This window comes from Mus caroli, chromosome 4, assembly GCF_900094665.2.
Source record: "Mus caroli chromosome 4, CAROLI_EIJ_v1.1, whole genome shotgun sequence".
NCBI lineage: Eukaryota > Metazoa > Chordata > Mammalia > Rodentia > Muridae > Mus > Mus caroli.
Window position 1 is genome coordinate 127,374,320 of NC_034573.1, and position 19,397 is coordinate 127,393,716.

The 19,397-nt window shown below is 52.5% G+C and overlaps 1 protein-coding gene across 13 annotated transcripts in view; it reads left to right on the forward strand.

Moving 5' to 3' along the window:
* Rap1gap (RAP1 GTPase activating protein) overlaps nucleotides 1-19,397 on the forward strand; it is a 64,238-nt gene that overhangs the window by 19,628 nt on the left and 25,213 nt on the right. For 12 of the 13 annotated variants that reach the window (XR_002377694.2, XR_003836470.1, XR_003836472.1 and 9 more), the window contains one exon: nucleotides 19,217-19,310. Coding sequence is in view for 5 of the 13 variants with exons in the window: in XM_029476539.1 (XP_029332399.1) it covers nucleotides 19,217-19,310 (94 nt within the window). In the remaining 8 variants the exon portion in view is untranslated. Of the gene's footprint in view, nucleotides 1-13,055; nucleotides 13,141-19,216; nucleotides 19,311-19,397 lie in introns of those variants that run through there. The other variant, XM_029476545.1, reaches the window with a different exon arrangement.

Below are 19,397 nucleotides of genomic sequence, written 5' to 3' on the forward strand. Positions count from 1 at the left end.
ACAAGTGACTTGCCCAAGGCCATAGAGAATTGAACTTTGATGTCGAACCTACATGGGAACCTGATGGGAACCAGCAGCAGCCTCCAGGTCTATATCTTTCCCCAGCTCTGAGCAGGGGTCTCCAAGCCTCAGGGAGGTTCCAGTGGGGTCAGGTATCCAAGGCTGACTTAGGCAAACGCTCTGAACTAAGAGCTAAAGACAGGGTCCCAGGACGGAGAGCAACTGACCGGCTGTGTGGCTTTGACACTCTCTAGGATGTTAAGGATCTTGAGTCCTCAGGATGCACCTGTTACCCATAATTCCTTGCCCTGCCCCGCCACTGCTTTAGCAGCTGTCCGAGGTGCTAATCCGGATGTGCCCCACCCCACCCCGCCCTACAGCCAGTCCCATCCTAGCCTACACCCGGAATGGCAAACTTCCTACCATATCTCCTGATACACATGACCTGTCCCTACCTTCCTCTCTAGCAGGACTTTATTTCTCACAGGGCCTGCATCTCTGACCAACAGGGACATCTGATTAGAACTACCACGATGCTTTGCACATGTGTCTCCCCTATCCCAGCATGCTTCCTCCAGACACCTTCTTTCTTCAGCTGCTGGGTGGCAGGGGAAGGAGTTCTTTTCTGATCCCACATCACGCCTGCTTGTTTATCTCACACACGTTACTGATTGTTCCCTAGTTAGCAGAAAGAGCAAGGATTGGGAAGGCTGACAGGTGTGGGAGGAATCTGCCTCTGACGTGTTCTAGTCGCGGGACCTTGGGCAGGTCAGTCGCTTCTCAAAGCCCTTCTCAGAGCTCAATACGTTTGCCGAGATGGGAGTTTCTATAAGGTGCTGTCTGTGGCATTGAATGTGTCCATGTGACCCTGAAGTATGAGACAGGCCCTGCACTTCTCTGACATAGCTCCTTCAGGGCTTCACTTCAGATACCTGTGAGTCCTAGATCAGCAGGTCTCTGTCCCCCACTACACCCAGCCAAGTGCCTGGGTGGATATTTCAGAATGGAGGTGTGAGTCTGCGTCTGCAGCTCTAAGGACCCAGCTAACCTGGTGGAGGGGCTGGGCATTTAAGGTGGATCCAAATGGAGGCAGGACAAGAGGTCTGGGGGCAGCTGGTGGGCTTGCACAAGACAGGGGCTTCTGGGAAGGACTGTGAGAGAAGCCGTTGGTTGGTCCTGAAAACTAGGGGCCTTGGAGGCAAAGGCACAGAGCCCAGCCAACACGGTACTGGTCATTCCTCTGTGATGGCCTTGGTCAGCCCTGAGAACACACCTGCATTTCACAGGCCACAATTTAGCCAGAGGATGGTAAAGGTCTTGCAGCAGGTAGGGTGGACTTAAATCGGGCTCCCTCTCTTGCTGGAGAAGGGACCTTGGTCGAGCCTGCAAACTACAGAAATGGGTACCTTGCTGTGGGAGAGCAGAGGGAGGGAGGTTGCCCCAAATGTGTCCCAAATGAGAGTCATTGCTGAGTGTCTCACAGGGAGGACTCACCTGCCACCAAAATGTGTTCCCTCCACAGTGTGGCCAGGGCCTCACTTTATAGATGAGGGAACGGAGACGCAGTGCAAGTGGCTAACACAGAACAGGCAGTCAGTAATTGGTGAACGGGGCCTGCCAGCTCAATCTTACAGATGCAGCAGGTGTGAGGTGGGCTTTGGTGGTGGTCCCTGCCCTCAGTGGCTCCTCTCAGCTGTCATAAAGCCAGAGGTCTTGGGACCTGGCACAGGCCTCATTAGCAGTTTTGAAATGCCAAGTAGGCACAGCCTGCTGGGCCACCTCATCTATTATGCATCTGGTGGGTAGGCCCCCGGCGGGCAGCTGGCAGAGCCCAGGCCGGGAGCCAGCAGCTACCTCCTGAGCCCACACCTGCTCCCAGCTCTGGGCAGGGACCTTGTGGGGCAAACACCAAGGTTGAGCTGGCCAAGGCAGTGAGTGTCGTCTCTCCCAGCTAAACAAGAGTAAGGAATCCTATAGGACACAGGGGCAAGAATACATCCCAGCAACCATTCTGAGAGGGACCTAAGTTCCTAGACCTAGACATACAAGAACAGAGGTAGCTGATGGAGTCTGAAGTACACACACACACACACACACACACACACACACGCTCCTGGCTGTCCAGAGTGAAGTGGAGCTATGATTATTTACCATGAACCCACTTGGCCTCAGGCAACTATTGTGTACCTACAGGTTTCTAAGAACTGAGAATCAGCAGCAACCATTAAACACCTACTGCGTTCGAGGAGTTTGCAGCGACCACTAAACACCTACTGCGTGTGGGCAGGGTTCCAGGTGCTGGAGTCAGTGAAACACGAGACAAACCGAGATATTTCTGTTTGGCCATGACTGGCAGTACTTCTCTGGGCCTTGGTATCCTCATCTGAGAAATGAATAGGAAAAGGGGGTTATAAGCTGACAGATATCTGCCTCTGCCTCGCACTGAAGTCGCAAGCAGGCTTATGAGTGACAGAGGAGGCTGGCCGCTCTGGGCTGCGTCCCACTGCCCTTCACACAGGTAGATGACCTGCTTTGTCCCAGTGATTCCACAAGCCATGTATTGTTCCCAGGCCAGAAGGAAGCTGAGGCGGGGAGAGAACGTTCTGGAAGGATTTTAAGATCTAGTGTTTAGACTGGAACTTGAGGAAGGGGTGGAGCCAAACATGAGAAGAGTTTGGGGTATCCAGGAGCAGCAGGTCCTGAGGCAGGAATGTGCTCAACATGTCCTGTGGACAGTGAGGAGCAGGTGACTGGAAGCCTGAGAGGGTGTGAGGCCACAGGTGGGTGTGAGCTTGGGAGAGGCTGGGACCGAGTGGGTTCTGCAGGTAAGATGGGTGCAGGGCGGGCGGGGGGGGGGTTTAGATAGGTCAGCCACTGCCCTACGGTAGCACGAAGTCTCAGCTGCCTGGCTTTGAGGAATCTTAAAGGTTACAGAGCCCCTGGAGTCTTTGGCAGGAGAAGCACCTCTTGTAGCCTCCCACTTGGCAAGGAACCGCTTCGTCTGCTCGTGATCCCCTTGAGTGCTGCTAGAAGCTTTCGGGGCCTTGTGAGAGAAACACATCTCTACCTTCAGCTAAATTTATGGGCCTCTTGAGCCTCCTGTGCCTCCATTGACCTGTCACCCTTTGTTTTTAAAATTTTTTATTATGTTTATTTATTTTAGTTAGTTGGATAGGGGGGGGTGAGGGGATGGGGGGGGCTTGTGGAAGTCAGAGGACAACTTTCAGGAAGCAGTTCTTTCCTCCCCTGAGATGCGTCCTTGGGGGGTTGGGCGGGAAGGGACACAGGTTCCATGCTGNACAGCAAGCACCCTTATCTGCTGAGCCATCTTACTGGCCCACCTGTCACATCTTGTATGTTCCCAGTGACAGGCAGCTCCCTGCCCTTGAAGTGGTCCTTTGCACTGCTAAGCAGTTTAGATACGTTCCAAAGGGTCTGAGCTGCCTGAGCCTGTGTGTGTTCTGGGGTCTGACCCTCACACACACACACACATGCACACAGCTCTTCAGTAAGAGAAGGGAGCCCTCTGAGGCTGCTCCCCCTAGGCAGGGTTGCATATTTGCATCCTGGCTCCCTTCACCCTCCAGCTTAGCTGAAGCCACTCTCCTTGACCCTTCCCATCATGCTGTACAAAAGGGCAACCCCTGGAAGGGGCCTACGAGAGACACCTTCTGCCAGGAAGCTTCTCTGTAGCTTCAGGAGACCAGAGTTAGGACGGCTATGGTTTTGCAGTTTGGCCTAGGCAAATGATTGCCATAAATCCTGTGCATAGCACCCACACCTGTTCAAGGTTGGTTCTTGCTTGGTCTTGCTTGTCCCTACATCCTGTGGATGCTCAGGCTGCACCCTTTGTCAGGAAAGCTCTGAACCTTGTAGTTAGACAGACCCAGGTTCAAATGCCCACTCTGGCTTCCACTCAGTTACTTTGTGGCATTTCTCAACCTGCTTTGCAGGCTGGGCCTTCCATGGCCCATGATCATGCCAGTGTTATCATTAGAAATTACTGCACCGGACTGGAGAGATGGCTCAGTGGGTAAGAGCACCCGACTGCTCTTCCGAAGGTCCAGAGTTCTAATCCCAGCAACCACATGGTGGCTCACAACCATCCGTAACGAGATCTGGCGCCCTCTTCTGGAGTGTCTGAAGACAGCTACAGTGTACTTACATGTAATAAATAAATCTTTAAAAAAAAAAAAAAAAAGAAATTACTGCACCGAGGCTCTTTGGGGATGTTTTCTGCCTCTGTGAGTATTTACGCTGAAAGAAAGGATTCATTAGTACACAGAGACCATGTCTCATGTGCCTGAGCACTTGAGGTGACTTAGGGGGTGGCTTAGGAGGAGGCTTTCTTGGTATCTTAGGGTGCAGGATCTTTTATTTTTTTAATGTATTTATTTATGAATATGAGTATACTGTCGCTGTCTTCAGACACACCAGAAGAGGGTATCAGATCCCATTACAGATGGTTGTGAGCCACCATGCGGTTGCTGGGAATTGAACTCAGGACCTCTGGAAGAGTAGTCAGTGCTCTTAACCACTGAACCATCTCTCTAACCCGGGATGCAGGATCTTATGCAAGATTATTGGCCAAAGTAGACAAATTTGGGTATTAATGTGGGGAACTCTCAGAGGGCCAAAGCCTGTGCAACCCAGGGGGGCAGGTGGCAAGCAGTAGACGCAAGAAAAAGGCCATGACTCTTGGAGTTACTCAGTCGGGAGAGGAAAAGAATGAGCCCAGATTAAAAGCACAGACTGTCATGGCAGGGAAAGCAAGGCAATGGGAGCTGGAAGCAGCTGGTCACATCCCATCCCCAACCAGGAAAGAGAGCCAGGAATGCCTGCTGCTCAGCTTGCTTACTCTCCTCATAGGGTCCAGGGTGACAGCTAGGGAACTGCCATCCACAGAAACTGGCTCTCCCCATCCAATCAAAACAATCCCACAGGCTTGCGCGGAGACACTTCAGTCACGTGATTCTAGACTCTTTCAAGCTGACAATTAACACTGACCGTTTCACTACAATGACCCAAGAGGGAAGTGGGTTGCATGGCACTGCGTATGTGCGCAATAGACGGGCGGGCTGAATGGCACTGCGCATGTGCGCGACAGACTAGGGAGGTAGAGTTTGTGGCTTGTGTCCGGTAGGGGATGAGCCCGTGCAAGAGGATGTTCTAGGAGATCATGGCAGAGAAGAGCAGATGGCATGTGCTGGGCACAGAGCCTCGGCCATGTCTGGCCGCTGAGAGCAGCAGTTACCCACCAGGCCATGTGTCTGATCTCCTGGGGGTGGGGGTGTCGGGAGTCTCTGAACCCTCGTATCAGGACTTATCCCGAACTCTTCTTTGAAGCTGAATTGTTCTGGGGCTTTGGAGACCAGTATCCTGCTGGTGCTCAGGGAGGGCTGAGCTCCAGATTCTTGGCTTTGGGTCTGGCTTGTGAATGCCACCACAGATTTGGGAAGCTAGGGAGCCTCTGGGGGGCCTCAGTTTCCCTACTTGTTAGGTCTTTAGCCTGGAGGGGGGCGGATTGCGGGAGTGGGGGAGAGACAGAGACAGAGAGAGTTATAACAGACGAACAAGGAACTAGGCCCAGGGAAGAAATGGGTTCAAGTCAAGACACCACACACATGTCCAGGTTAGCTGAGCCTCTTGCCCCGACCCCAGGCAGATACCGGCATTTGTATAACTAGAGGGGAAAGAGGTTATTTGGGACCCCAGCAAGATTTGGCTAGAAACTGTGATGGTGATTCTACAAGGCAGCATGCACTAAGGACCAACTTAAGGCCTGGCACACACCCGACCCTGACCGTGGTCCTCCTCCTCTTCCACTGTCATTGAATACACAGCAGCCGGTCTGCTTGATGTCCTGGAGGCCTCTGCCCGAGGGTGATGACACCTTCTCCTGTTCCTGCGTGAATGAACACAGTGCCTACTGGTGCCCTGGCTCTGGCCCACACATGCTGGCTGTCCCAGCTGACCACCCTGAGCTGTCCCTCACCTGAGTCTTCCTTTCTTCCCTGATGCAGTGGGTGTCTGGGATTCCCCATTTCAGGGCCAGTGACATGAGAAGGACATACTGGAGGGAAGCCTGCCTGGTGACTCAAGCGATCTGTGGATAAATCACTTCTTCCTATAACTAAGGTCATCCCCATACATTCTTGGGCACCTAGGCTCCAGCAGGACTAGCTCCTTTGACCTGGCCTGGCTATTTGCTGTGTGAGTTTGGGCTTGAAGCTTGCCTTGTCTGAACATGTTTATGCCCATAAACATATAAACAGGGATGTAGTCGGCACATAGGTGTCCTTTAGATCTCTCTGTCTCTCTCTCTATCTCTGTCTCTCTGTCTCTCTCTCCTCTTTCCCCTCTCCCCCTCTCTTTCCTTTGTTGTTATCATTGTTCTTTTGAGATAGGGTCTCTCTATTTAGCCCTGAGTGTCCTGGAACTCTTATCAAGACCAGGCTGGCTTTGAATTCACAACAATCCTCCTGCCTCTGTCTCCCCCCCCCCCTCCGCCCCGCCCCAGTACTGAGATTAAAGGTGTGTGCCACCATGCCTGGCCCTGTAAGACTTTTCTTTTCTTTCTTTAAGATATATTTATTTTATGTATGTGAGTACACTGTAGCTGTCTTCAGACACAACAGAAGAGGGCATCAGATCCCATTAAGATGGTTGTGAGCCACCATGTGGTTGCTGGGAATTGAACTCAGGACCTCTAGAAGAGCAGCCAGTGCTCTAACCACTAAGCCTCTCCAGCACCCCTCCCCCCCGCCCCCCGGCCCAATAAGGCTTTTCATTAGCTGTTAATTCATTTAGCAAATACTTCCCAGGTTCATGTCCTGAGCCAGCTATTCACCCGAGGCTGCGGGATCTGGATGAGTGAGGTCCCTGGCCTCCCACAGCTTCTTTCCAGTTGGAGGAACAGACATAAGATGAGCTAATGGGCCACTGAGTGATTTCAAATGGGTAGCATGGTCTGGAACAGGGATATATAGGAGCTTGCCCTTGAAGGATATTGGGGTGGTTGCCAGGAGTGATGGGAAAGTCTGTTGTTGGAGGGGTGGTCGGTCCAGGTAGCAGATGCTCTGCTCTAGGAGTCAGAAATAAGATTTTATGTCCCTGTCTCTTACCTCAGCCAGCTTGGTGACAGTCCTCTGCCTTCCCCAGACAGATACCCATGTGACAAGAGGTCCCTTGAAGCCTTACATGGGTGACCAGATACCCAGAGAGCTTCAAGTCCATCCTCATAGCCTGGTCTAGCAGACAGCTGTGTGGTGAACATAGGATCTACCACATGAATACCCCTCGCTAAGCAGCAGTGATGACCCACTGGATTGACTGGGTTGACGGTAACCCAACGAGCTGGGCATCCAGTGGGTCACACTGCATGGACACAGAGCAAGTACTGGTAACAAGGTTCTATGGACCTAGTCCAGGCTTTTGAGGCAGGCTGTTAAGTGGGACACCTCTCCTGGTTTGTAGGGGGTTCAGGAGAGGCAGACAAAGGGCAGAGCCTGAGGTGCCATTGTGAGAACTGGCACAGGTGGTGTGCAAAGACCTGGAATTGTTAGTGTCCCAGGGCTGGCGAGGGAGGACCGTTCTAAAGGGAAGATGGGAGCCACGTGAGGCAGCGTTATCTTCATCCTCACACAGAATGAAGCCATTATGCAGGTGGGTGGCACAATCCCATGTGAGCACACTGGCTCCCAAGCCCACGCATGCCCCAGACACAAGAGTGTTCTCTGCCACCTCCACTTCCTGTCATGCACACCCAGCCACTTTCCACCCTGTACTGCACGCACCCCCCACCCCTTGCTCAGCTGCAGGGAACCCAAAACTCAGAAGGGACAGACACACCCACTGTAAACAGCCTGGCTCCTGGAGCCCTGCCGCCCCCCCCCCCGCCCCGCCCCACCCCTTGCAGGCCGTGGCTGACTGCCTGAGAATTTTCCCATGAACCTGCAGGGTGGGGTGGCTACCATCCCTGCACACTGGAGAAACTGAGGCCCGGAGGCACAGACCACGCACACAGATCTTTACACAGCCAGGAACTGAACTGGGGGCCCCCAGGCCTCCACTTCTGTTCTCAGCCCCCCGCCCCCATCCTCAGACTCAGGCATGTGCAGGTGTGGCTGGTCTGCCACTTTCCCTAACAGGTGACCTTCAAGGCCAAAGTCTTCCACAAACAAGTTGATTGACTCCAAGTTATTCAGAGCTTAGGGAGGGGGCTGGGCCAGCCACTACCCACCTGCCAAGTGACCAGGAGGTTTCTAGGGTGGGAATGGGGCTCAGTGGGGCAAACCTGCAGCTGGTGGCCAGCTGGGCACAGAGCCCGTGTTTGCATTTACAAATGAGATGGGCAGAGCTAGCTTTCTGGACATTGCTGTGACACGAGTATCCTTCCTCAACCCTCAGGGAAAACGTGTGGTGTGCCAGGGAGTTGAGTGCTTGGCTCTTCCCACCTGCCTCAGGGTTCTGATCTCTCTGGGTGCTGTGTCCCCCTCTCTAGGTGACTGGAGAAGGCAAAAGAGCCAGGCTCTAACAGTGTGAATACGTGCTGAGTTTCCCTTGGTCTTTTTTTTCTTTTTCTTTTATCTGATTATTAGTAGAATATTTCCTTCACATCCTTTTATCTTGCAGTGTAATATTCCTCAATTCCTTGTGAACCTGTGAACTCTTCTGCATCTCTAGCTGCAATCCCAAACCCACATTTGTCTTCCATGGCTGGGATACCGCTATTCTGCCCACACAGTCTAAGCACGGGGTCTTGCCAACCTACTGAGACATGCCAATCTACCGAGCCTTTTGCCAGTGGGTCTTAGCCCATTTTCGAGACATACAGAGGCTGATCTGGCCCTTGGTTCTGTTGAACATCAAAGCTGGCAGCCGTTACACTGGCCATCCATACACAGGACCTGCTATTGCACGTACATGAGAATCAAAAGTTACTACATGGTCTTCGCCTCGTCTGTCCCCAGAGGCTCACAGTGGTGCCAAGTGACTGGTCAGCCTGCATGGAACCCCAGGCAGTGGCTTGGAGGCTGCAGGCAAGAGTGACACAAAGGACTGGGGTCACCATGGCTCCTCTTTTTCTTAAAAGACAGGGTAGGGGCCGGGGAGCCACTCAGCTGGCGAAGGTGACTGTTCCCAAGCCCGGTAAGCTAAGTTGGTCCCTAGAGCCCACATTGTAGAAGGAGAAAGCCAAATCTTAAAAGCTGTCCTCTGACCTCCACAGGAGCGTGATGGTGTGGTGGCATGTGACTTTTGTTTTGTTTTAAGAAAGGAAGGGTACTCGGAGAGGTGGCAAGCATCTCTGATCCCAGCGCTTGGGAGAAAGTAGCAGGCAGATCCTTGTAAGTTCAAGGCCAGCCTGGTTTACATAGTGAGTTTCAGGTCAGCCAGGCTACAGTGTGAGATACTGTGTCAATTAATATAATTGCTACCCAGCCACCCAGCCTGCTAGCTGCTTCCTCAGCCCCACCACAGAGGTGGGTTTACATAGGCTGTCAGCGTTTCTTTCTTAATTTCTTTTTGGAGACTGAGTCTCATACAGCCCAGGCTGGCCTTGAATTCACTGTGTAGTGAATCCAACAATGAGCTTGAACTTTCAATCCTCCTGCCTCCGCCTCTCATGTGCTGGGATTATGGGCAAGGTGGCCCTATGCCTGGCTTTTCTGCTTTTTTAAAAATCACAAAACTAAGTCCCCAGAAAGGGCTGAGGCTATCGCTCAGTGGTAGAGTGGTTGTCTAGCACATGCCGACCTGGAGGTTCATGCGACAGCACACACAGCTTTCATTAAAATTCAAAGTAGAAAAAATGTGTCCCAGAGAAAGGCAGAACCCCATCCTGCGTCTTAAACACACGCTGTGAGAACATTCACATGTAGTTTTGACATTTTATGAAAATGATATATTTTTATTGCAGCTTTACCGTCCCTTCCTTCCTTCCTTCCTTCCTTCCTTCCTTCCTTCCTTCCTTCCTTCCTTTCTTCCTTCCTTCCTTCCTTTCTTCCTTCCTTCCTTCCTCTTTCTTCCTTCCTTTCTTCCTTCCTTCCTTCCTCTTTCTTCCTTCCTTTCTTCCTTCCTCCCTTCCTTCCTTCCCCTTCCTTCCTTCCTTCCTTCCTCTTTCTTCCTTTCTTTCTTCCTTCCTTCCTTTCTTTCTTTCTTTCTTTCTTTCTTTCTTTCTTTCTTCCTTTCTTCCTTCCTTTCTTCCTTCCTCTTCCTTCCTTCCTTCCTCTTTCTTCCTTTCTTCCTTTCTTTCCTCCTTTATTCTTCCTTCCTTCCTTCCTTCCTTCCTCTTCCTTCCTTCCTTCTTTCCTCCCTTCCTTTCTTCTTTCCTTCCTTCCTTCTTTCCTTCCTTCCTTCCTTCCTTCCTTCCTTCCTTCCTTCCTTCCTGAAACAGAGTCTGTGTCATCTTGGAACTCACTATATAAACCAACCTGTCCTTGAACTCACAAAGAACTGTCTGCCTTGGCCTCCCAAGTACTGGGATTTAAAGATGTGTACTACTATGGCACAGCCAGCTTGCTTTGCTTACTTAATGTGCCCCAAGCCACAGGAACTCGAGACCTACTCTATCCCCGTTGCTTAGTACTTCACAGCTTCTGTGTACCTCAAAATGCTTTCCGGTATTCGCTTTATTATGGTGGTGAGAACCAAACCCAGAGCCACATACATATGCTCTAGACGAGTACTCCAACTGTTTACACTTCTTTGAAAGCACTGCCTCACTAAGTTGCCCAGGCTAGCCTGGAACATTCCATCCTACCTCAGCCTTTGGATCGATGGGTAGAGGCCTGGGCCATCAGACCTGGCAGGTGTTTTACTTTGTGCAATGCTGTGGGTGGGCTCAGCCATCTTGAATGTTCTGTTGCCTACTGGCCTCCTTCAGTGGCTGCTAAGGGGGACCTTCCAGACTTTTCCTTCTGCAAACCCTGCTGCGTCGGCTTCCCAGATCTCTGTGCACCCTTGTACGTGTTTATAGAGGAGAAAGCAGAAATGGAGTCTCTAGGCCAAAGCATGTGCCGTTTGCTCTTGTCTAGGAGAGGGTTAAACCTCATTTGCCCTGGTGCATTTGGAGAAACCTTGGAAGCCATGGTGATTCATCCCAGCCCTGGGGGTCCTATGGAGCTGGGACGGGGAGGGGGGAGTAGGCACCTTAAAAGCCCTGCCCAGGCCTCTGTCTCTGCTTCTCTGGCCTCCAACTGCAGTCCAGGGCTGCCCTGCCTTACCGTGCAGGGGACCAATCCCCCACACAGCTGGCTGCTTCACGGCTCGGCTCATATCTACCTTCTGGAACAGAGCCCAGCCTGTTGTCAGCAAAGAAAGAAGACAGGCAGAGAAAGGGGAGGTTCCAGGTTTCTTTTACCACACACTTTCTAAGTGCAAATTTACGAATGTTCACAGGCTAACACTGTTGTGTGTTTATGTGTGTATTTGCACACACACTGGGGATGGAACTCAGGGCCTCACACATGATAAGCAAGCATCGTGTCACTGAGCTACATCTCTGGCTCTTCTCCTTGATTCTGTGGGGTATTTTTTTTTTAAAGGCATACTTATTTTATACCAGGTGGTAGTGGCACACATCTTTAATCTCAGCTCTTGGGAGGTAGAAGCAGGCAGATCTCTGTGAGTTCAAGGCCAGTCTGATCTACCGAGCAAATTCCAAGGCAGTCACGGCTACACACAGACAAATACTGTCTCAAAAGACTAAAAAAAATGTTTTTAAAAATGTTATGTGAATAATGAGTATTTGCCTGTATGTATGTATGTATGTATGTATTTTGTATGTATGTATGTATGTATGAATGTATGTATGTGCACCATTGTGTGTACTGTGCCCCCAGAGGCTAAAAGAGGGCATCAGATCCTGGAACTAGAATTTGAAAAAGATGGTTGTGAGCGGCATTATGGTGCTAAGAGCTGGACCTCAGTCTTCTGCAAGAGCAGCCAGTACTCTAACCACTGAGTCATCCCTCCAGCCCCTCTTCACCTTGATTTTATAGATGCGGAAACCGAGGCTCATAGAAGTTAGGTAACTTTTCCAACGTTGTTAGAGCAGTTGTCAGATTTAGGATTAAAATGCAGGCGGCTTGTTTTTAGAGCCTGCATTATGACCCATGCGGTCTCTACCTATTGTATACTCGGGTCTAGGCTAGTCAGGATATACACATGGCACTTAATTCATCACATTTAACAACCCTGCCAAGTAGGTATTTATTAGTCCATTTTGCAGACAGGAAAACTGAGGCCTGGAATGGAGAACAACCCCTGAGGGGTTTAAGATCTCTCCTCAGGGAAAGGTTTCCTTCCAGGGTTTGGTTCCAGACAAGCCTTGGGAGACCACCTTCTTGTCTCTCCATTCACCTGTGGAATCTCACAGCTGAACTTCAGAATTGTCTAGCCCGAGACCCAATGTCCAGCGTCAAGGCTGCAGTTCAGAGAGGTGGTAGATCTCTACAGAGATCACTACATAGCCACGGATGTAGACACAGAACCAGGGCTTCTTGCCCTTGTCATCTTCAGTCAGGAGACGGTGATCTTGTCCTGGAGTTTCTGTCCCAGCTTGGAGCCCTGGAGGTGATAAATCTGGTCTTTAGTAGGATTCGTGCAGAGCGGGTGGGGTGGATTAAATAAGTCACGGAGTCGGATTAAATAAGTCACATCTTGCTGGCAAAATCTGAGAGTTCTGGGCACAGCTAGAACTGTGATCTGTGGATCTGCTGGGGTGGGGGGTGGCTCACCCACCTCAGCCCCCTGCCAACATTCAGCACCATTGTCTGGCTCAGAGCAGGCAGCAAGCCACAGTGCTGTGAATAAATGACCAACCATAGGAATGAAGGGCATCGGGGAGGGGTGTGCGTGGGCCCTGACTGGAGTGAGTGAGCACAGGAATGTCAGGAGCTTGGAGAAGGGGGACCCCCTGGGCTGCAGAGGCTGGCTCAAGGGTGGGTGGGGTGACACAGAGGCAGCTATGGAACTCTGGCCTGTGGGTGCTGGAAAGGGCACCCGGGACATCCTGGCTCTGTGTCTAGGGTGAGGGGTGGCAGGCCCATCTGGGAGAGCTGGCGCATGGTACTCTGTCCTGTGGCGGTGTGGGCGAGGACTAGAAATACGAGGTGTGAGCTTCGAGTGTCACTGCAGGCAAGTCCCTGTTTATCTGTTGGGGCTGCGGTTTTCTTCCAGGTAGATTGGAATGTGTTACCTGCCGGTGGACTTCTAGGTGGCGGATACAGCAGTCCTTGGGGAGAGCTGGTGGTGTGTCAATTGGAAGGTGCCGGGCTGCATTAGCAGATGTTGTCCCCAGCAGGAAAGGTCCCCATACCCACACCCTCTCAAGTGTGCTTTCTCTTTCCTAAACTGTTGTGTGCCGAGTCCATGCCTTAGAACCAGGGAAGCTGGGAGAGGCAGGCGTAGCCACAGCGGAACTCAGAGCTTAGGCTACCTGAGCTGGGCAGACCAGCACCCCAGCTTGGGGCCAGCCCATGACCTCCTCTCTGGTTTGCCAAGCTCCTGTTTGCTCAGGAGGCCACTACCTGGCCCAGCTCCGGGATCCGGGTATCTGGGCACTCAGCCAACACACGGTAAGGGCCCCATGTGCCACCTTCCTGTCCACTGGTGACCCTGGTCTGGAGTGCAAGGCTTCTCTTCTGCATGTGCTATGGGGGCTCTGGCAGCTGTGGCCCCAACCTATCTTAAGAGTTTTTGGGGAGACCCTGGGCTCATCTTAAAAATGGGTGTTGGAGTGTCCTTATAAGGATTAAATGACATCACAGTCAACAGAGGCCCTTGGTTCCCCCCCGCCCCCCGACACACACACTTCCAGCCTCACACTCCCTTTCCATGAAGTCAGAGGTACCTAAGGAGTGAAGCCAGAAGTGAATAGCTAAGGCCTGTGTCTGGCTGCCTAGGTTCCTGCCTCCACCTGAACAGAAGACCCCTACCTACCCCGCCCCCTGCTTTGAAACCTGTTCACCTGGCTATGCCTAGCCACATTTCCTGGCACCTGGGCACAGGCAGGGATGGCCTGGCAGGGCATGGGGCACAGAGGAGGGCTGTGCCAGATGGCTGAGCTTTGAAGACAATGGGCCTCTGTGCCCCCTGGCTGGGGGAAGCTCTCGGGCAGCCATTTGGCTCCCATTTTATAATAGAGTCCTCTTAGACTCAAAGCTCCAAGCCCCTGCTTGGAGACTGGAGCCCTGGAGGGCATGGCCCCCCAAACCGGTTTCTCACTGGGAAAGTGCCCCTTCCCCACTTACCAGGAGGGCAGAGGCACTTGGCTAACAATCCCTGCCCCCAGTCCCTGCTGTCAGGCACCCTTTAGGCCTCAGTCCCTCTGTCTCTGGCTAGCTCTTCTTTCCCAAGCCCTCATTAGTTGGCCAGTTCTCCTGACTACTGTATCTGGTCACCCATGTGAGCCAGGTGGGTGTCCTTGGGGACAGGACAAGGGGCGGGGCATGAGGAGTGGGGGGTGGGAGGGAAGGAGCATCAGCAGAGTCCATGTTGGAACACCTGGGTCAGCCGGGCTTCCCTCTCCCTCTCATGCCTGGCGTCATTGCTTGCTTCTGGTTTCTAGGCAGCCCTTCTCAGACAGTCCCTCGGCTCTTGATTTGTAGATTCAAAGATGGGGTTCTGCCACCACCCTCCTGTTGGGTCACAGGGGAATGTACCCTGAGGAGGAGCCTGGTACTCATCCTCAGCCTGCTGGCACTTCCAGAAGTGTTCAGACCTGGCTCGGACCCCTGCTGTCTGGCAGGGCAAGACCTCTGGGGGTCTTCCTACTCTCGTGAGGTGTCCAGAGCCCTGAGGGGTGTGTTGTGGGGGGGGGGAGTTTGAGCTTGCATCTCCAATCGGCTGTCAAATGCTGGGCCACCGCGAAGTGATGCCTCAGCTTCTCCAAGCCTCAGTTTGCCTTTCTGGTCATGAGGACCCTCAGCCCCCCCGCAGCCCCCCCCCCCGTGTGTGCCTTATCTGCTGGCTCAGTTGCTCAGTTCCGGTGAGAGTCCTAGAGAGCGGATAAACCAAAGGATAAAGAAAAGAAGCCTTTGAAAAGCACAGAGCCCGCCTCCACTCTCCACGTGCGATTATTATTGTTGTTACCTCGATGCAGCGATAAGGGAGATGCAGAACGGTTGCCAAGGAACTGGGAGCTGTCTGCAGCAGCAGCAGTCGTCTCACTCAGGACCCAGGCCCTGTCCCCTAGACCCCTGCTTACTCTTAAGGAAAGACACACACCACTAAGAGGTGAAGAAACTGGGCCAACTGGCTGGCGACCAGGTAGGAGCTGAAGGTCACTCTAGAGTATGCCTGGCCCAGACTTCAGGCTTCCCTGAGCAAGTTGCCTCTTCTGTGGCTGCAGCCTGTTCATGTGTTCGAGAATGTGGTGGCACATACAGGACAAGACTGGAGACAGGTATCTGGTCTGTATCACTGTGTGCAGGAGCCCAGGGCTAAGGTAGAAAAGTCGCTGTGGGCAGAAAGCTAGTTGACAGGAGGAGGGGCCTGTCTGGTCTATCCTGGCAGACAGCTGGGATATATGTAGTGTAGTCGGACCCAGCCTCGTCCTTTCCCTGCTGTGTCATGTTGGACTTTTGGAGGAAGTCTCTGTGCTTCCATTTTATTTATCTGCACGAAAGGTTGATAGAAACACACCTCAAAAAGTCAGTGTGTGTGTATGTGTGTGTGTAGTGTGGGGGGGCATGGGTGTGGGGGAATGCATCAAGATGGCTCAGCAGGTAAAGGCACTTACCACCAGGCCTCACTACCTGAGTTTGATTCCTGGGACCCACATGGCGAAGGAGAAAACCGATTCCTGTGTGTTGTCCTCTGCATTTGCCGGAGCATATGCACATCATTTTATTTTTAAGCCACTGTAGTGATGGGAGGAGACCTCCTGTGTGAATTGTAGGAGCCAAAAGGGGCATCTGGCAGTGCAGAGCCCCTTCCCCTGGCGGCCGGTGTTGGAAGAACAGGAGATACTTTAACTGAATTGGGTCTGAGGGCCAGGAAGGGTTTTGGAAAAGTGGGAAGGGGACAAGTTTAAGTGACCTACCCTCCATGTCAACAGAATGATGAAGACAAGGGTGGGGGAGATGAGATGGGAGGGACCTGGAAGGATGATGGAGAGATGCATGGAAGCTAGAGGCTGCAGGGAATGAGGGCTGAAGTAGGAATGTCTGAGCAGAAGGCAAAGGGGAGGGGAAGAGGAGGGAGATCGGGAGGGAGAGGAGGAGGAGGAAGAGGAGGAGGAGGAGTCAGGTCTGTTCTTTGCTGTTAAAATGAGTATAAAATGAGCAGCTACTATTTGTTAAATGGCTCTGTCATGTGTGGTTAAAGAGATAACTCCTTCACCCTGATCCTCGTGAGTTTTATGGCCTTGGACTCACTGAGTATGACCTTGGATCAGTAAGTAAGCAATTTTGCAATGTTTTACTGTCTTCTCTTAAACAATGAGGGCCCCAGCCAGTGAGTAAGATGGCTCCCTGGGTAAAGTAGCTTGCCGCCAAGCCCGAGGACCTGAGTTTGATCCCTGGGACCGTAGTGGAGGGAGAGAACCAATTCCTACGGAGTCGAGTCGTCCTCTTATCTCCATACACGCCTCGTGGTCGGCTCTGCTACTTGATCCTGACATCTCTTTAGCTGTCCACAGCGTGTGATGAGCAACGCTCAGCCCTCAGGCTGGGAAGGAAGGCTCTGTCGGGCTTGGGCCCTGGGGACTGACCACGCGTTACAGAGTTTAGATTTTGGCTCTGGAGATTATAAACGTGGGTGCTCTGCGGGTGGGTGCCCATTCTGAGCTTTAGTTCCCCCATGTAGGAGTTGGGCAGTTTGAGAATGCTACCTCATCAGACTGTAAGGCTTTTGTTAAGACTGTCCTTCCATCCCTCAGGGCTGAGAACAGGATGTCCCCTGCCCTAGTCCCACCCCTGGCTTCCCCAGCCCTTAGGACCCAGCTGTGGCTTATTAGAGGAATTGCCTTGCTGGGGGCAGGGACAGGACTCTGGCCAAGAGAGAAAAGTGAGCCTGGATCGGGGGGGGGGGGGGGTTAGGGGCGGGGCCTCAGTGGAGGATGAAGCTGGAGCATCTCCCACAGCTGTGAAAGCTTCCAGCCTCAGCAGCTCTGAGAGAGATGGACAGGGAAGCAGGCGAGGAGGAGGAGGAGGAGTTCTATTAGCTGACCTCAGTGGTCAAAAGTCTGATTCTATGGCCAACAAATGGGTAGACAGAAGGTACCACTTACAGAGCCTGGCTGTGGAAGCTACCATCCCACGCCGCCAGGGGATCCCAGGACAGTCACTAAGAGCACATAGCCTTGCTCCAGCTTTGCTCCTCGGTGCTTCCTGGCCACTAAGCACATTCTCTGTTACACTCCGTGGGCACCAGCTGTGCTTGGTGAGGTCCTGAGTTCAGATCCCCAGCACCCGGGTAAAACGCTGACGTGTGCAATGGCACACGTCTTTAACCCCAGTTCTGAGCAGACAGAGATAGGAGGATGCCTCAGCCTCACTGGGCAACCACGATAGCCAGGTCACTGAGCTCCAGATTCAGTGAGAGCTCCCGGGGCTGGCGAGATGGCTCAGAGGGTAAGAGCACTGACTGCTCTTCTGAAGGTCCTGAGTTCAAATCCCAGCAACCACATGACAGCTCACCACCATCTGTAATGAGATCTGATGCCCTCTCTGGTGTGTCTGAAGACAGCTACAGTGTACTTAGATATAATAAATACATAAATCTTTAAAAAAAAAAGGAAAATGGAGATCAACTGAGGAAGACACATGACATCACACACACACACACACATACACACACACACACACACACACACAGAGTGAGAATAAGTAACCCCAGATCCCAGTACACTAAGAGCAGAGTGGGTCTTCACAGAATCTACCAGAACACTTCCCCGGGCCTTTGTCTAATCATCCACCCATATCTCTCCTCCCCTTCCCCACTGTCAGTACACTTTGTGCCGACAGACATTATGTTTAGCGCATTCCCTCGCTTACTAACCTTCCATGGCTTCCTACTGCCCATGTCCAGTAAGGACATCAGTCAGCAACTACTGGGAGCGAGTTCTTTATGTGAATACCTATGACTGAATTGTTTTAGAGACCGAAGCCCAGAGGGGCTGATACGTCCTGGACTCAAGGTGCACCAGCCAGTAGGTATCTGAGACCACGCCCACACTGATACTATGGGCTCAAAAGGCTGCTGCCTCTTGAGTCAAGTCGTGCCAGAGCACAAACCTGGCAGTTGACAGCCCCGGATGGTAGGGGGTCCCCTGTGCTAAACAGAGTTGACACCCCCCTGGGGGTGGGTAGGAGTTCCTGTGCTAAGCAGGGTTGAAGCTGGTTCCTCCTATGATCCAGGAAGAGGCAAAGGGGCTTAGAACTTGCCAGGGTCTCTTTTGAGGCCCAGATCAGATAGATGGTCCTCCCTTTCCTGGGTGTGTCTTCCTGGCTCTGCCTGACTCAAGCCTGCCACAGGCCACCCAAGTTCCTCTGGAAGGTGACTCACTCTCTCTGGATTAGCCTGCCTTGGTGGAACTGGGGCGGGTAAGGAGTGCAGCCATGTCAGGTTGTCCTCCGGCATCGACAGAAGCCAGGCCTGCTTCACCAGGCCACAGGTTCCTTGGATCCGGGAACCAATGGGCCTGTCTTCCTCTTGACATGGGAGGTGGACTCAGCAGGCTCGTGTGGGAGATAGGCGCTGACTTCACCCTTCTTAGACCTGTCCCCTGTCTGTGGGTGTAACATTGTCCAGGCTTAGAGTCCAATGGGTCGTGGACAGAAAGGCCTGTTGTGGACTGGCTGGGTGACCTCTGTGTACATCCTACTCCATGTCCTAAAATGGAAGTGAGACGGTACATGCCTGCAAGGTCAAGGTGCACCCACTGTGTGGCACACTCACTGGCATCAATAATAGCAGTCCTAAAACTGTTGCCCACTAAAGACTCTAGGAGGGACCCAGAGAGATGGGGACCCTCATAGCTCCCGCTTCTATAGTAACGCTTGCTGTCTCTACCTCAGTCTCTCAGTCTTTAGAATGGGCTAAAGAACCAGTAGAGAACTTGGGGGTCCATAAGTCTGACCTCTGGGAGGAGAAGTCTGCTTGTCAGCCCTGCTTATGAAGAGCCTCCCGCCCTTCCTCTCCCAGAGCGCACAGCCTTTCCTACCTAACCTGGGGCTCTCCCTGACGTCAGACTCGCTTTCTCTTCTAGGAGGAGTGATGGACAGAAGCAGAATTTCCCTCAGGCACTAAACCTGTTACTGGTGGACACAGTTCCCTCCCACCCTGCTTCACCCTACCCTAAGGTAAGTGACCCCCAACTTATGACCCCGGTCTGCCCTCCACCATGCCAGGGCTAGGAGATGCCTACCCATAACTATTGGGAAGATGTA